Source organism: Orycteropus afer, unplaced genomic scaffold (assembly GCF_000298275.1).
Source record: "Orycteropus afer afer isolate SDZICR_OR568_19922 unplaced genomic scaffold, OryAfe1.0 scaffold00254, whole genome shotgun sequence".
Lineage (NCBI taxonomy): Eukaryota > Metazoa > Chordata > Mammalia > Tubulidentata > Orycteropodidae > Orycteropus > Orycteropus afer.
Window position 1 is genome coordinate 2,248,618 of NW_006921841.1, and position 17,895 is coordinate 2,266,512.

At 36.1% G+C, this 17,895-nt stretch overlaps 1 protein-coding gene across 1 annotated transcript in view; it reads right to left on the reverse strand.

The window, feature by feature from the left end:
• Positions 1 to 17,895, reverse strand: part of ITPR2 (inositol 1,4,5-trisphosphate receptor type 2) — a 724,583-nt gene that overhangs the window by 332,061 nt on the left and 374,627 nt on the right. The window contains exons 29-32 of the mRNA XM_007949781.2: positions 17,588 to 17,710; positions 16,561 to 16,761; positions 12,828 to 13,079; positions 9,856 to 9,981 (exon numbers count right to left, since the gene is read on the reverse strand). Coding sequence (XP_007947972.1) covers positions 9,856 to 9,981; positions 12,828 to 13,079; positions 16,561 to 16,761; positions 17,588 to 17,710 — 702 coding nt within the window. The remainder of the gene's footprint in view (positions 1 to 9,855; positions 9,982 to 12,827; positions 13,080 to 16,560; positions 16,762 to 17,587; positions 17,711 to 17,895) is intronic.

Consider the following 17,895-nt stretch of genomic DNA (forward strand, 5'->3'; position numbering starts at 1 on the left):
AAAAGAACTAACAGATCTGTCCTGGAGGAAGTGCAGCCAGAATGCTCCTTGGAAGCAAGAATGGCCAGACTTCATCTCACCTATTTTGGTCATGTTGTAGGAAGGGACCATTCCCTGGAGAAGGATGTCATGCTTGGTAGGGTGGAGAGTCGACGAAAGAGGGGGAGGCTTTCAACAAGATGGATTGACACGGTGGCTGCGATGATGGGCTCAAGTATAGCAGAGATTGTGAGGCTGGCGCGGGATCGGGCAGTGTTTCGCTCTGCTGTGCATGGGGTCGCTATGAGTCGGAAACGACTCGATGGCACTTAACAACAACAACAACAAATGCAGATTGAATAAGTATGGTGAAAGAATACAACCTTGACACACACCCCTCCTGATTTTAAACCATACAGCAGCCCCTTGTCCTGTTCAAACCACTGCCTCTTGTTTTATATACCAGGTTCGTCATGAGCACAATTAAGGGTTCTGGAATTCCCATTCTTTGCAATGTTACCCATAATTTGTTATAATCCACACAGCAAATGCCTTTGCATACACAGTCAAGAAAACACAGGTAAACATTATTCTTGTATTCTCTGTTTTCAGGCAAGATCCATCTGACATCATCAATGATATCCTTCATTCCATTTCATCTTCTAAATCCGGCTTGAACTTCTGGTCGTTTCCTGTCAATATACTGCTGCTATCATTTTTTAATTATTGTTAGCAAAATTTTACTTGCACATGATATTAATGATATTTTTCAACAACTTCCACATTCTGTTGGATCACCTTTTTATTAAATAGGTGCAAATATGGATCTCTTCCAGTTGGTAGGCGGGGTGGCTATCTTCCAAATTTCTTGGCATGTAGTTGTTGTTGTTGTTATTTGCCATCGCGTCAGCCCCAACTCATAGCGACCCCTCTTTGGGTTTCCAAGGCAGTATCACTATGGAAGTAGGATTGCCCAACCTTCCTTCCGAGGAGTGGCTAGAGGGTTTGAGCCTCCAGCCTTCTGGTTAGCAGTCAAGTGCCTTAGGCACTATGCTACCAGAACTCCTTGGCATGTAGTAGTCATTCAAAAATTATTTATTGGAAAAAAAAATGAAGTCAAATTTCTAGACATAATTAAGTTTGAAATTTATCTCCTTTACATGTATGAAGCCCCTCTTCACGTGCTCAACAAATTACTCCCACAATACAGAACACCTATCCAGGGTGATGCACCCACCTACTCTAAGGAGATGCACCCCTTAGAGCAATCAGCCATGAGATACCAGAGGGGCAGCATTAGCATAGAGGGAAAACTGGACAGACAGGAATGCACACTTAAGAAGGGCACAGAGAGTGGGTAGTTACAGGGATGGGAGGGGAGGAGAGTTTCTTATGGTCTAGGATGGTAACTGGGGCATCATATCAAATGTGCCAGAATGGTTGAATGTAAATTTGCACCCAAAGCACAATAAATTTGTTTTTAAAGTTGCAATTCCATGGTCTTCAGACTGTATTAAATAACTTATCATATGGTAGAGCACTGCTGTCCAGTATCCCACTTTCTGCACTGATGAAAATTTTCTGTATCTGTGCTTTCCTATATATAGCCACTAACCACATGTTCTTATTGAGCACTTGAAATATGGCTAGTAAAACTGAGGAACTGAAGTTATAATTTTATATTATTAAAATCTAAATTTAAATATAGCCACCAGTAAGTGTTACTAGAGTCTAGAGCTACATGTCTAGTAACTTTTCTTTGGTCTTACAGATGACAGATTATAAATTCTAAGGTAAATTTAATATTCCTCATATTAGTAAAAATGAAAAATGTTTAACCACTACACCATCAGGGCTCCTTTATTCAATTTATACTAATTGTAAGATTCCTGGAAAATATAAAGTGCAAAACAAAAAACTATCTATAATCCTACAAATCAGATAAAACCATGGCTAATATTTGATATCTTTCCTTGTAATCTTTTTGCTATGCCATATATATTTTGCATAATTGGAATTATTCTGGATAATCAGTTTTATATCCTCCTTTGTATACTCAGCACTCAATTGTTAGTCTTTCCCATATCATTAAAAACTGTCAAAGATCAGGCACATGGGCTGAACATTTACATCAGGTGGATACACTCCTTGGAGAAATCAAACATGGAAGAGCAGAAGGGCAGTGAATGCACAGAGACAGCTCGGGGAGTACGAGTGTGCGGGAGGGATAGACACAGGGAAGTGGTAACTATGGGGAGGAAGTGGAAAGAGAGCTGTTACATTGTGGGAAATTCCAGTCAATGTCATGAGGCAAAATGTATATCAGCGCTGCATGGAAAATAAATTTGCTCTGTTAACTTTCACCCAAATCACAATAAAAAATGAAAAAAAAATTGTTAAAGACAATCTCAGTCACTCTGTAACATCTATCATTATAACATCCATAATTAATCTCTATTATTGAACATTTAAGCAATTTCCTCCCATACACATTTATAAAAATAAATTGTACTTATATAATTTATCATTTAACTATAAATTCTCGATAGCATTTCTAATTATTTACCTAGTACAGGATCTTGGAAAGAAAATTACTGAACAATAAAGTATGAAGATTTTTTTTTTAATGCAATTACCAAAATGCTTTTCAAAAAGAATGCATAAAAGTACACCATATTTTAACACAAATATTGTGCATGGTCTTTGGTTTTTTTTTTTTTCCAACTGCATGCTCTCCCCAGGGTATTTTCATAAACACACTATACTAATTTTTAACAGCAACATATAAAAAAAAATAGCATAGCACGCTCACAAAAATACCTTGAAAAGAGGGAGCGGATGTCAAAAAAAAAGTACTCCATATTTGTTATTTGTATAAAACCATGGTACTCTCATCCACAGGGTATGCCCATCTCATTGAACCATCACCAATATTCAATTTTACCTTTTTACTCTTGTGATAGTTGAAAATTGGATCCTTCATACATAAAATACCTTCCATATAAAAAAGTCTGTTTAGGGCTATTTACTTCGTTCCATGGATGTGTCCACTTTATTCTCTACTAAATCTACCTTTGCTTAGTTTTATAATTCAGTTTTTAGATATTTTTAACTTCAGGTGGTATTTATTTATTTATTCCATAAATATTTACTGAGGATTTACTATATGCCAGGCATTACTCTAGGTCAGATATATAGCAGTGAACGAAACAGACAAAATCCCTGCTCCTCATTCTTTTCTACTGAAACAGACACAAAACAAACAAATATTAAAATGTTAGATGGTGATAGGTACTATGAAGAAAAACAAAGCAAGAGGAGAGGAGTGGAGGGAAGAGGTTGCTACTTTATATAAGGTAGTCAGTGAAGCCTTCTCTGAATATTTGATTTTAAGCAGGGACCTGAAAGAAGACAGGAAGAAGTCATGGGGATATCTCATAGGAGAGTGTTACAGGCAAATGAAAGCTGGCTTATGTAAGGAGCAGCAAGAAAGCCACAGTAGATAGAACAGAGAATGAGTTAGGGGAAGAATAAGAGTACACACTTGGAAAGTTGTAGTAGCAGAAGGAGAGGCCAAATTATATAATGGTTTTACTCTGGGAAATTACTGGAGCTATCTGAGTAGATGATTGACCTGAACCAAAAACCTTTTTTTATTATTTTTTTTTAATTAATCATTAAGGCCGCTGTATAGGGAATCAGAGGGAGCTCTGGTAGCACAGTGCCTAAGGTACTTGACTGCTAACCAGAAGGCTGGAGGTTCAAATCCACCAGCCACTCCTGGGAAGGAAGGTTGGGCAATCTACTTCTGTAGTGATACCGCCTTGGAAACCCAAGGAGGACTCACTGTGAGTTGGGTCTGACTCAATGGCCCATAAAAACAACAACATAGAGAATCAGTGAAGTAAGGGAGCAAGAATACAAGCAGGAAAACGAATTATGAGACAATTTCAATAATCCAGATAAGAGAGAATGACACGCTGGCACAAGGTAACAGTGATCAAAATGTACAGAAGTGGTCAGATTTTGGATATTTTAAGGTTAGAGCTTGCAGAATTTGCAGAAGGATTGGATTTAGAGTGTAAGAAAATAAATTTAGAGACAACACAATGATTTTTTTTGTCAAAATGTCTAGATTGAATAATAGAATTGCCATTTACTTAGATTTGCAAAAAACTTGAGAAGGAATTATTTTGTAGCAAACTATGGGACTGAATAAAGACCTTGTAATTAGAAATGCTAAATATGAGGTGTATATGAGATAGCCAAGTGGAAATGTTATATAGGTAGCTGATATGTAAGACCGGACATCAGAAGAAGGTCAAGCTTCAGTCACCAGCCTGGTTTAAAGTCATGAGGATGGATAAGATAAGAAAGCAAGTGACTGTAGGGAGAGAAGGGAAAAAGCCCAAGGGTTGAGCCTGACAACATTCCAATATTTAAAGGTTGGGGTGGTGTGGCAGAAATAGTGAAGGATTCTAAGAAGTAGGGGCTGGTAAGGTGGGAGGCAATCAATCATTTATCAAGAATAGCCAAATAAATGTTTATTCCAAGTGTTGTTGTTGTTATATGTTGTCAAGTTGGACCCGACTCATAGGGATCCCTCCTTGGGTTTCTGAGGTGGTATCACTACGGAAGTAGATTGCCCAGCCTTGCTTCTGAGGTTTGAACCGCCAGCCTTCTGGTTAGTTATACCAAGTAGACACTATAATTATAATTAATTCATCATGAAAGTTAAGGACAGAAAGTGATACAAAGTATAAAATTTGTAGAATACGCTGTACTGCTTCACTTCTCTAAAATGCTAGCTGGTAAGGCCTCAAAAAAAAAAAAAAAAATCCTTTAAAATAAGACTGTTCAATGGTTTGTTCAAATTAAGAAAGCCAAGAAAATTACAGCATCAACTTGTCAAAAAAAAAAAAAAACTTATTCAGTCCTCTCAAATTAAAGAACTGGGAAAATGTGTTTCAAAATGCATATAAATTGTCCCTTTATTCCTACCTCCTGATTTTTTGGTAAGCTAAATAGAGATAACAACTCAGGTTATATCTATCCGAAAATTAAATAAATGCTAGCTTGTTTTCTTATGCGATGACTTATTGAACAATGACATGACCTGTGCTATATGTGACTCCTAAGCTATTTCATTCTGCTAGTATATCACATAGAACATTTTTGCTCATTATGCACAAAAAAAAAGTAAAAGAAAAAGCATTTCCATTGAATAGATTTCAACTCATGGCAACCCCACATGTTACAGAGTAGAACTCCTTTGAGTTTTCTTGGTTATAATCTTCACAGAAGCAGATTACCAGGACTTTTTTTTTCATGGCACCAGTGGATAGGTATGAACTGCTAACCTTTCCATTAGTAGCTGAGTGTAAATCATCTTGAAATTGACAGCAAAAATTGGAAACATCTTCAAAAGAAAAAATACAGCTTCAGGCTATCACTGACCACTGTTCATTCCCCACATTCACCACTCAAAATAATCTGATGACCTGTCTTTGCATCAATAATCAGTGTAAAGCACAAAGACTGCATTTCTGCCCTGCAGATACACTTTTAGCTGCATGGGAATTTGGATCAAAGTGAGCTATTACAAAATGCTCTGAAAGACAGTGAAAACAACTTTTCATGGGCCAAAGACCTTTTCTGCTTCTCTCAATGTAGTGTATATACAGGTCATCAATATTATCTCTGCCAAAAATCAGAATGGAACTGAAGTATGCAATACAACCTAGTACCAGTCTATTAATACAATTTTTTAAGGAAGATCTTCTTCTGCAGGCTTTAAATAGATAAAGACAAGGGGTGTAAACAGGAAAATAACAGATACTAAAAAAGATAGCTCTTTAGAGAGCTTTACTCAAAAGCAATCAATAAGAACCGATACTACGGACATGAGAAAACATGAAAAGAAGAAGGAGCAAGGGGGAATGAGCACCATCACAGATCAATATTTCATTTGCCTTTTAAATAGAATTTTTCTCCAAATTTGTACTTAAATTATATGACTAGATCCTGCCTAAAGCATGGAGTGCTATCCAAAATATTACACTTTAAACAAGAAACACTGACAAATTATCGGGAATGGAAAAGTGTGTTGAAAAAAAAAAAAAAAAAGCCTAGAAACCATATCAGAAAAAGAACCACTGAAAGGTGTGGAGAGAATATTGGAAGACATGAGAACTATCATACTTGAGAAGCTGTTGTGGAAAAAGCACTAGATTAGTCTGCAGTAGACTTCTCATCTGTCAATTTGTCATACTGCGGTGGCTTTCATGTTGCTGTGAGTCTGGAGGCTATGCCACCACTATTTTGAACACCAGCAGGGTCACCCATGGTGCACAAGTTTCAGCAGAGCTTCCAGATTAAGATGGAATGGGAAGGACAAGATTATCCACTTCTGAAAAAAACTGGCCACTGAAAACCTTATAAACAGCAGTGAAACTGTGTCTGATATATCACTGGAAAATTATATGAAGAGCAGTGAAGCATTGTCTGTTATATTGCAGGAAGATGAGCCCCTCAGATTGGAAGACACTCAAAATATAACTGGGAAAGAGCTGCCTCCTAAAAGTAGAGTCGACCTTAAGGATAAAGTTTTTGGGATCTTAATTTGCTGATGGAGAAGGACACAAAATGAGAACATCTGTAAACATTCATTAACAATTGGAAAGCAGAATGTACAAAATATGAATCTAGAATGGAAATTCCAGAACTTAATTGTGCTCATTAGGAACCTGTATATAGACCAAGAGGCTGTCATTCAAACAGAACAAGGGAATACTGCATGGCTTAATATCAGGAAAGGCATGTGCAGTGTAGTAAATTACCTGGTATGGCTTTCCTAGCCATAAGTCTTTGTAAACCCCATGGTGGAACTTCAACATCACCTGAGATCTTGAAAGGAATATAATGTCTCGAGCCTACCCAGACCTACTGAAATGGGGGTGGAGTCCAGAAATCTGTTTTAACAAGCTCTCCAGATAATCTGATAGGAACTAAAATTTGAGAATTACTACTCTACTAAACACTTGCCTAGGACTTTAACAAACCATTATAAATTGAATATTTATTTATAAGGATACATTCTAGTTATTCACAAATGAGACTGTAACTATAAACATAGGAGTTAGGATTTTTCTTTCATATTTTTTATATATATATATATATATATATATAACTTGAATTTGAAATTTTGGAGTGGCTCCTTAATCTTTCTTCAGGGGCAGAGACAGACAAATTGCAAATATGGAAAAGACAAGTTTCCTTTTCCTTCCTCGAAACAGCAAAAGTGATTGCCTGTCACCTTTGGTGAAGATTACAGAATTGCTGCTTTAACAAATAAGAGAAATATGAAGAAAAGTAAAAATACTTTGGTAGCTAAGTTTTGCTTAGACTTGTTGAATGAATAGACCTAGAAGACTTTGAAATTTCCCTAGAGGCTTTTTATAATAAATAATGAGTTCTGATGGCGTATTGCCTAAGGCATTTGACTGCAAACCAGAAGGTTGGCAGTTCCTTGGAAGGAAGATTGGGCAATCTACTTCCGTAGAAATACTGCCTCAGAAACCCAAGGAGGGGTCACTAGGAGTTGAATCAACTCGACAGTAGTGAGTTTTGTTTAATAAAATAACTGAAACATCTGTCACATGCATGTTCTTCATCCTTTAAGATACAGAGCTATAGATCTTTGCCTTATGAACACATCAATGTAAAAAAGTGTTTCCAAGTCAGTGGCAGTCATCTTCTATTCTCTTTGCAATGCATGCTGCCTAGAATGTGACTTTGGTCTTTTCAAGTTTATCTTTAGTTCATCACACTGTGCACCTCTGCAAATCAGTCTATAATCTCTTTAATATCTTCCTGCACATGCAATTTTAAAGCTGAGTCTAAGAATATAAGTCATCCTTTACTTCAAGTTTCCTGGAAATACTTGGAACCAGTCAGCTACAAGAACTTTTTACAAGTCAACAGAGTAAATATGAGTTGTATGCAAAGAGCTCTGGTAGCATAGTGCCTAAGGTACTTGACTGCTAACCAGAAAGCTGGTGGTTCAAACCCACCAGCCACTCCTCGGAAGGAAGGTTGAACAATCTACTTCCTAGTGGTACCACCTCAGAAACCGAAGGAGGGGTCGCTATGAATCAGGGCCGACTTGACGGCACATAACAACAACAACACGTAAAGTCCTGTAAAAAAAAAAGGATGATTTCTCCACAGGTGCAAATCTACCTGAGAAATTTTATAAAGGTAATGAGTAGTTTTGTTTTATAGAAATGAGGTAAATAGGAACTGCCTTAGTTCACATATGCTTGATTATAGCAAAGATCTCTCTTACTGCACCACCAAAATATCAAAAACCCATCACTGTCAAGTCAGTTTTGACTCACTCATAATGATACTACACCACCCCAATGACAAAATAAGTAGATTTCCCTTGGAAACCTTGACTAAATAAAAAGTTTCTGGGCTGGAATAATACATGGTTTGAAGGTTGCTCTCAAATGTCTGGGACTATAGTCAATGTATTTGATCCACTTTGTCCTCTTTCTATAGAGGTAAAAGAGGAGCAGTGAGCTAAGGACTCATAGCCAGCATCCATTCTTGTAGGAGAGTGGAAATATGGACCGCACTAATCCCTCCGTCCAGACACATCTATACAAGACCTATAAAACTACAAGCACTCAGAACATTTAGGGAGGCCAAAGAGACTGAGACAAGCCACCATAATTCAAAATAGGTCTATATTATCCTCTATGAATAAAATTTCATTGAAAATTATCTCATAACTTTCAAAGAAAAAGCTACAGAAGATGCAAAAATAAATAAATAAATAGCACTAAAATAATATGAAAATAATATGTAAGCAAATACACGTGCATGCACAGGAAAGGGCTAAAAAGTAATAAAATAAATTAGTCCCTATCAAGAAAATTCCTTCATTCATTCATTCATTTACTTAATATTAATGGAGCAAAAACATATACCAAGCAATGTCTAGAAATACCAACCAGATCCACAAGTCCTTTCCAAATCCCCTTAAAAAAAAGCCAAGGAAGAGGAAATTGCCTCAAAGTAGAAAGTACAATATATATTGACTGACATGAGTAAAAATACCAAATGTTTAAATTCCAATGAAGACTCTGAATAGGCAACAGTGATGATAGTAAGTCCTAAGTAGTTTGGTCAAGTTCTCTGCCTGAAAGCAGCAGTCAAGACTTCCTGAAGTCTTCTCCATCTATGGTTTGTAATTGCATTCATAGTAAGATGTTGAATACAAATTGATCTCTGCCATGTCTTCTCTAGTCAGTATAAAAAGACCACTAAAATTCCACTTAATGAGATACTCTATGGTAATACATCCCTTAGAGCCAACAGACCACAGGGCACCAGAGGACAAACATTCAAATTGAGAAAATGCAGGACAAAGAGGATTGCATAAATTTGAGGGGCACAGGGGAATGGTTACTGGGTAGGGATGGGAGGAGACTGGGTTAGGGTTGGACACGGTAAATGGGGAGTGAAACTAAGTGTACACATAACGCTGAATGTGAAACAAGCTCTTAAAGTAAAATAATAATAATAATAATTAATAAAATAGGTTAAATTTAAAAAAAACTTCCACTTAATAAGAGACAAGGTAAATTGTAAAGGTGAAAAATGTTATCTGTTGCTATATACACTGTACTTTGTGTACATTAATTCATTAAATATTATTTAAAACTGTGAGTGAAATGTTATAAATTAAAAGGTAGTAAGTTTAATTTAAAATTTTTTTCCTGATGCATATTATTTAGTCAAAATATATATTGATTGTTCAACTATCTTACTAAACATGAAATAGTTTTAGTGAATCAAAATGCTTACCCTTGCCATATCCACCAGGAAGTTCTCGAATAATTTCCAAATGTGATTGCTAGTGTAGATTTCTTTCATTTCCACTTCGGTATCAACGTAACAGTGATTAACAAAGTTCACATAAGCAATTTTAACCTGTACAAATTTCAAATACAAAAAACATTAGTTTTGTTTTGTTTTTCTCAAGTTGTCATTTTCAAATATCAATTATGAAAGTTCCTACAGTGGATTCTGGTTAAGATGTTTTTTTGTCTGCCCAAATAATATTCCTATTTCACTTCTTTTGCTAAAATACTCCACTCTCTGTACCCAGGTGAACAGGTGACCTAGAACTCCATTCCCTCAGACCCAGTGATTAGTGTGAAAATGGGTACTTTGCTAAAACCAAAACTATTATACTTGAGACAGCCAAAGTCAACAATGGTCTCTCTCCCCCAGTTCTTCCTAGAGTTGCTGAAGTGGAAGAAGAGAAAGCTGAACTTCAAGAAGCCATCTTCACCACATGCGCGGAGGAAAATTATTCTCAGATGTAGAGAATGACTCTGGTAGTATAGTGCCTAAGGCATTTGACTGCTAACCAGAAGGCTGGAAGTTCAAACCCATCAGCCACTCCTCGAAATGAAGATGGGGCAATCTACTTCCATAGTGATACTGCCTTGGAAACCCAAGGAGGGGTCGCTATGAGTCGAGTCTGACTCGACAGCACGTAACAACAACAACAAGAGAATGAGGCAAAAACCCAAGAGGAAAAATCAGACGGAAAGAACTCTAACATTGTTTGAACCTCTGAATCTATCTGAAGAACTCTCCTTCAACTTCCCTTTTTGTTTAAACTAGTTTAAGTTAGGTTTCTGTCATTTGCAACCAAAAGAGTCCTAATACACTGTTTAAATATGTCAGATAAATAATATTTTATTGCCACTCAAAAATATTTCAATTACCATATCTAGAGAAAAAACTTTTCCATTATTTTAAAATGAATTAAACTCTGGGAAAGATATAGATTTAACCAAATTCCTCATAAAGTACTAGGAATGAGCTTCACCAACATATACAATTTCTAAAGTACATGGGGTTGTAGTTTTTGTTTTTCATTTTCTTTTTTCTTTTTTAGTTATAAAAACCTGATGAATATTATAAATCCTCATTCCAGAACAATGGGTATATATACAAATGATGTACATAATTTCAGGAGATTCATGGAATCCAAGTTAGATACATAAGAAATGTGGGGCCAGATTTCATGCCCATCGTGCTTATCTCTATTTGGCTCAGTTGTAAAACAAACCTTCAAGGCTAAGTGCCTGTGTCAAGGACTGCTCATAGGGTAGAGAGACATTGGAGCCATTCAGCACATCATCACCAATGTTATTATCATAATGACAGTCTTTACTGGTGCCAAATACTCTCAGTACTATGTATAGCATCAGGTATATACTATAATTCTTTCACTTCAAAACTGTAGAAATTGAAGCTTACAAAGATAATGTAATCTGTTGAAGTCAAACAGCTAGGAAATAATGACCTAGGATTCCAATTCAGTCTTTAATATATCCATTCATTTACTGAGTAAATATTTACTGACTGAAGGATCAGACTCAGGCAATATAACGGTGAATAGAAACATACATACTTCTTACCCTCATAGAACTAATAATCTTGGGGAAGTGGGTTAGGAATACAAATATGCTTATATAATAAAATTCAAGTGTGCACATTCCAATCACACTCCCTTGTAAACTCTACTAAAGGAAGTCTTCCCTGAAGAAGTAAAGCTTGGATCAAGATTTGAAGGATGAAGAGGAGTTAATCAGGTAAACAGGGGAGGTAAGAGTGGTGCAGTTCAAGTGAACAACATGTGGGAAGAAACATAGTCAAGACCAGGATCTCAAATAAGGACAGAACCCTTGGATTTAATCACTACATTATGCTTCCTTTAGGTGCCATCTTAGGAGCTCTGGTAGCATAGTGGCTAAAGCACTTGACTGCTAACCAGAAGGCTGGCGGTTCAAACCCACCAGCCACTCCTCGGAAGGAAGGTTGGGCAATCCTACTTCCGTAGTGATACTGCCTCGGAAACCCAAGGAGGGGTCGCTATGAGTCGGGGCCGACTCGACGGCACATAACAACAACAACAACAGGTGCCATCTTATCTCAAACCAATCAAGGCCACAAACTACCCTTAGTTTAAAGTGTCAATAATTCCACAAAATTTCACAAAAATATACTTTCAAGTCTATCACTAATAAGACTATCTGGAAGTGAACCTGACACCTTTTAAGTTACTGTGACTTGAAATGTTTGGTTTTATGTTGTACTCAGTATATCACACATTTATGAATTTTGGAACAATAAACCACAACAAGAGAAAAGAAAGAAATTATTGTAATGTACATTCCTGGAAACCTCCTTAATAGAATCCTATTGGCAGACAACCAGCTTTTACTGAGTTCTGTGTATCATCAGAGTCAAACCAGGGCAGAGAATAAAGGATGTGTGAATTAAACAAAATGTATGTTCAAATATTCAAGAATGTATAATATTTCATAAAGCAAAACCTAACTACAGAGTCTAATATGTGATCCTGCTATACTATCCTAACCTCTCCAAATAAATGAATGTGAGTTATTTATAAAGCATTTATTTTAGGCTGAAAAACATACTAGAAACTGCAGGTAAACTTTAGTTAGACCACATTGTCATGCTTAGAATTTAAGTCTTATGTAGTAGCTTCTCGAAAACCAGCAGGTTACAAAATATAACCTTTTATACTTTTAAAAGGTTCATTTTCTTTCATAACTTCTTGTAGAATTAAAACATAAACTTTTTCATACCATTTAAAATTTTCTAAGTATATAACTAAATACAATTCCTTGACTAAATGTATTATTTCATTATAAATATTAGCATGGGGAAATACTGGTACTTAGGAAATTTAAAAAATAATAATTCTACAGCTGCTAAGCTTTTGCAAGGCTTACCTCAGGGATGCAGTCATCATGGGTCACCACCCTTACTATGTCATCCAGGGGCAAAAGGGAATTGCACTTGATTTCAGTGTAGACATTTTTCCCCTCTGTGCATGCTGCTAGCAATTCCACAAGTGTGATGTGGTAGGCTAAGGGGCCACTCTCATCTCCTCGGTCTCTCTCTGAACACATCATATTGAGAAGGATGGGAAATGATGCTCGATCATTGTAAAATATCAGCACATCTTCACCTCCATTTATCAACTGAAATGATAAGAGAATCTACATAGTAGTTCATATGTTCAACTGTGATTTCCAAAGACTTGGTCTATCTGAAAATACATGTACTTCCCTGTGAAAATATGGGTAATATTACTAAAGCAGAACTGTGCCAAGGCACACAATAGTTAAAGGATGTAGCTGCTAACCAAAAGGTCAGTGGTCTGAATCCACTAGCCACTCTGTGAGAGAAAGATGAGGCAGTCTGCTTCCATAAAGAATTACACCTTGGAAACACTACAGGGCAGCTCTACTCTGTATAGGATCACTATGACACAGAACTGACTTGAGAGCAGTGGGTTTCTAGGTTTGAGAATATTTGATAATAGCCTTGTTTAGGTCCCTGGTGGGTACAAATGGTTTGTGCACTACTCTTAACCTAAAGGTTGGTGGTTCAAACCCACTCTGCAAAACAGCAGAAGAAAGACCTGATGATTTGCTTCTGTTAAAATTATACCAAGAAAACTCTGTGGAACAGTCCTACACTGTAAGGTCACCTCACTGACACATGAGGTCACGGTGACTCAGAATTGCCATGACGGCAACGGGTAACATTCTTATTTAAGTGTAAAGCACAAGCACCCTCTTGAAAATCTCCCAAGCACCTACACTTCCTACCATTCTTCCCAAACGAGCAGTGTAATTTGTATGACCAATCATAGCAATTCAACAGAAGGGGCCTTTGGACCTCATCTTGATGTTTCTGATGTTTGAAGCACACATTAGATGTGAAGCCAGACTGTCTCATTAATATCTGACATTATGTCTTATAGATTTTTAAGTGTAACAGATACTAATTAAATATAATTAACCAGTATGTTGTCCTATAACATCCTCGCCTTTCCCTTCATGGCACTCAATATTTATTATATACCTAGCTGATGCTACTGACCCTTTCTCCCTTTAAAAGGAAGTTGCTCTCTGCACCTCCCAAGAGTAACAATGAATTTGCACTGAACAGTTTATTTCCATCTCACACTTGTAAGCAACGGCATTCATTTTTCAAATGTAGTGGGCATTTGTTGTTTTTGCTAGGTCAGCATTCATGCAAACTTTTAAAAATAAAATTATCTGATTTAAAAATATAATAGTAACTATGCCAAGGCAGAATGGCAATGAAATCTTATAGTCACATGTCAAGTGATCAGTTAGGGATGCTATCAAAACCAATTAAGAAGCTATAGGAGAGGTGGGTAAGGGTAAAGATTTAACTTACACAGAAGATAATGAATTGCTCATCAGTGAGTTACTCACTAAAATTAAACCTCAAAAGAATAAAGTTATTCCTCCTAGTTCAAATGGATTACACTACTAAAGCATGAGAAATATCATAAGTCAAATACTACTTCCCCAAAATTATTAGTTCTGTGAGAGTAAGAAGAGTATCTGTTTCTACTCACCGTTATATTGGCTGAGTCTGAGCCTACACTCAAACCAAGAACAAAACATCCACATGCTTCAATAGTGAGTGAAAAAGTAAGTAAATACATTGAGCTAAACACAATGCTATAAAATCTGGATATACCATGTGCCTTGGGGAGGCATCAGTAGAAAATGGAGGTAGAAGAAGACATGGGAGAAATAAGGTTAAAAAAAAAGACTTTTTAAGAACAGAAAGAAATAAATAGGTAAAGGTTTGTAGGATATCAATTTTCCTTTCTGTTGGGCTTACATAATCTTAGTGGAGAATTACAGCTGGTTACAATTTTATAGCTCAAGCTAGATAACGTCTTACTGCTTTTCTATTATGATGACCAATTTTCTAACCTCAATGTGAGCTATTCTGGTAGGTAACACAGCTTATACAATTTTTTCTCTACTTAGTATATTTAAATTGATAGCATATTTAAACTGATAAGCCAATTCACTGGTTTAATTTGAAAACTATGTTGAAATGAATATATGTATGTCAAAAATGTGTTACATATTAACAAAATAATAATATTACAAACACTTCTTTACACATAGAAACACTTCATCTAATAAGTCCACAGGACTGGCTTACATATTCAAGGCTTTCCAATTTTATTTTTTTCCTTGCTATCATAAATGAAAAATAAAATTAGTCTCCATATTTCTGGGAAATGAAAACCTAATGTGAATGTAAATGTAGATAAGAAAAAGATAAATTTTATCAATTTAAAATGTTCCTTAAAATGTTTAATAACAATTTACATTAAAAAATTCAAAGATTTAAGTTGAATTGTTTTTAAGATTTCTATGAGACAGGAGGGACTCATGTTGTATCAACATGAGAATCTCCCCATTCCCAATCAGTTCATGAAAATCTCTCAAATCAAGATAATCTACTAGAGAACTATTTGGTAGCCATGGATGGAAACTGCCTTAACCCATCCAGTCCACTACAGAACCATTAGGCAGGCCATACAAGCAATGACTTATCCAAACAGGCTCAAAGTGCTGTCACTTTTCTAAAGTATCTCAGTTCCTAGCATGTAACTTACTGATATATTTCACTCAATGCCAAATTTCAAAATAAAATGGGCAAAATAAAGTGAAATATTTCATCCATTTGTTTTCCTTAAATTTTTAACTTTCTATAAGTATCTAAGGAGCTCTCGTGGCACAGTGCCTAAAGCATTTGACTGGTAACCAGAAGGTTGGTGGTTCAAACCCACCAGCCACTCAGTGGAAGGAAGACTGGGCAATCTACTTCCATAAAGATTTACCACATCAGAAACCCAATGGGGATTGCTATGAGTTGGAATTGACTCAATGGAAGTGGGTTTGGTTTGGTTTTGGTATAAATAGCTAAGCTTCACTGTATCATAATAAATCACTAAAGACTCACTGCCATCGAGTCAGAACCAACTCATAACAACCCCTTCTTGGCTTTCCGAGGAGGTATCACTATGGAAGTAGATTGCCCAACCTTCCTTCTGAGGAGTGGCAGGTGGGTCTGAACCACCAGCCTTCTGGTTAGCAGTCAAATGCCTTAGGCACTATGCCACCAGAGCTCCTAAATCACTAATAGGTAGTTTGTACTTATTAGTTTGATTCTTTTCAAAGCCTGTTAAAAATAATAGAAGAGAACAGCCATTCTCTATTTCAGGAATAGTACAAATGACCTGGAAAAAGCAGAGTTCTACATGTCTTTCTTTTATTACTGAAAACTTAAAACAAAAAATTTGCCTCTTTTCATTCACAAATAACATAAAAGATTTCATAGGATTTCACCCAGTGTTTAAATTATCCAAATTCATTATGGATCAAAAAGAAAAACAAACTATTTTTTAGAAAACCATAAAATCCATTTAAGCTATGTTGCTTCACTAAATAGAAGCCAAATATATTTATGGTTAAGTAGTCATGATTAAATCAAATAACTCTCCCAGCGATGTTGTTGGGAGTTTTTTTTTTTTTTTTAAAACCTTTGATTAACAGGAAACACATATTTGAGCATATTATTTATGTGAAGTTGATAAAAATCAAATGAGAAACATACCTCTGTCATTACCATATCCTGGCATTTCTTCACATATTTACCATCTGCTTTTACAATTGTTTGCAAAAACCTCAGGTACTCCACGTGGCGGCCATGTGTCTCAATGCAGTGCACAAAGTGCTGTACGACTCGCTCACTGATTTCGTTGCACAGATGGTAATTGTTCATGAAGATGTGCCTCATGGTTTCTGCTTCAAGAAGCTGAACACAGAGGAACATGCCCTTGTAATTCTCACAAGATCAATTTTCTATTTTACAGTACTTAGGCTAATTTCCCTGCTTGTGACCAGTTATATATTTTATGCAAAGCTATACTGAGTTTTCTGTGCAAGTCTTTTACAAAATGTAATGATATCATTAACTATTAAAAGAAAACTGAATTCACAAGAGAATTTAGTTGGGAAAGGGGGCTTATTATCATAAAGTTCATCATGTTGGCAAGAGTATTCTTGAGATTTATTAATTACCTATTACTCAAAGTTAGTTCTTCCCTAGTATCTGATAAACACTTTAAAGCCAGTAAGAGTTAACTCAAGGAGCTCTGGTGGTGCAGTGCCTAAGGCATTTGACTGCTAATCAAAAGGCTGGAGGTTCAAACCCACCAACACTCCTTGAAAGGAAAGTTGGGCGATCTCCTTCTGTAGTGATACCACCTCGGAAACCCAAGGAGGGGTCGCTATGGGTCGGATACGACTCTATGGAAGTGGATTTGGTTGTTGGTTTGGTTTAGGAGTTAGCTCTACTTTTGAGTTTTCCTTATTTATCTTATTTGTGGAATTATAGAGTTAGCTCTTTATTCCACCATATCTTTTTTCTCACATTAAGCTGCGTGCATATAAATGAACTTGTCACTTGCAGGTAAAATTCCTGTAATTTTTCCAGTTTCTTTAAGTGGAAATAAAACATATTCCATTTTATAAGGGCAAAATGAAATGATTAAGATTAATAAAATTCTTATTATGAATGCCACTAAAATAAATTTGATGAACAATCTATCATAAATATATGAAGTCATTAACACACTTACACCAGGAGTTAAAAACAAATTCAGATGTTTATGAAGAAGAACTTGATTCTGTGGATTTCCCCGACAGAAATTCTGCAGGAATGTGTGGGCTAGATTCATTACTTCATTCATCTTTTCATCATTCTGTAAGTTCAAAAGTAAAATATAATAAAGAGAAAGAAATATAGCAAAATGCTATTAAAAACTATAGTATTTACATACTATTAACATAGTAAAAGGAGCTCTGGTAGCATAGTGGCTAAAGCACTTGACTGCTAACCAGAAGGCTGGCAGTTCAAACCCACCAGCCACTCCTCGGAAGGAAGGTT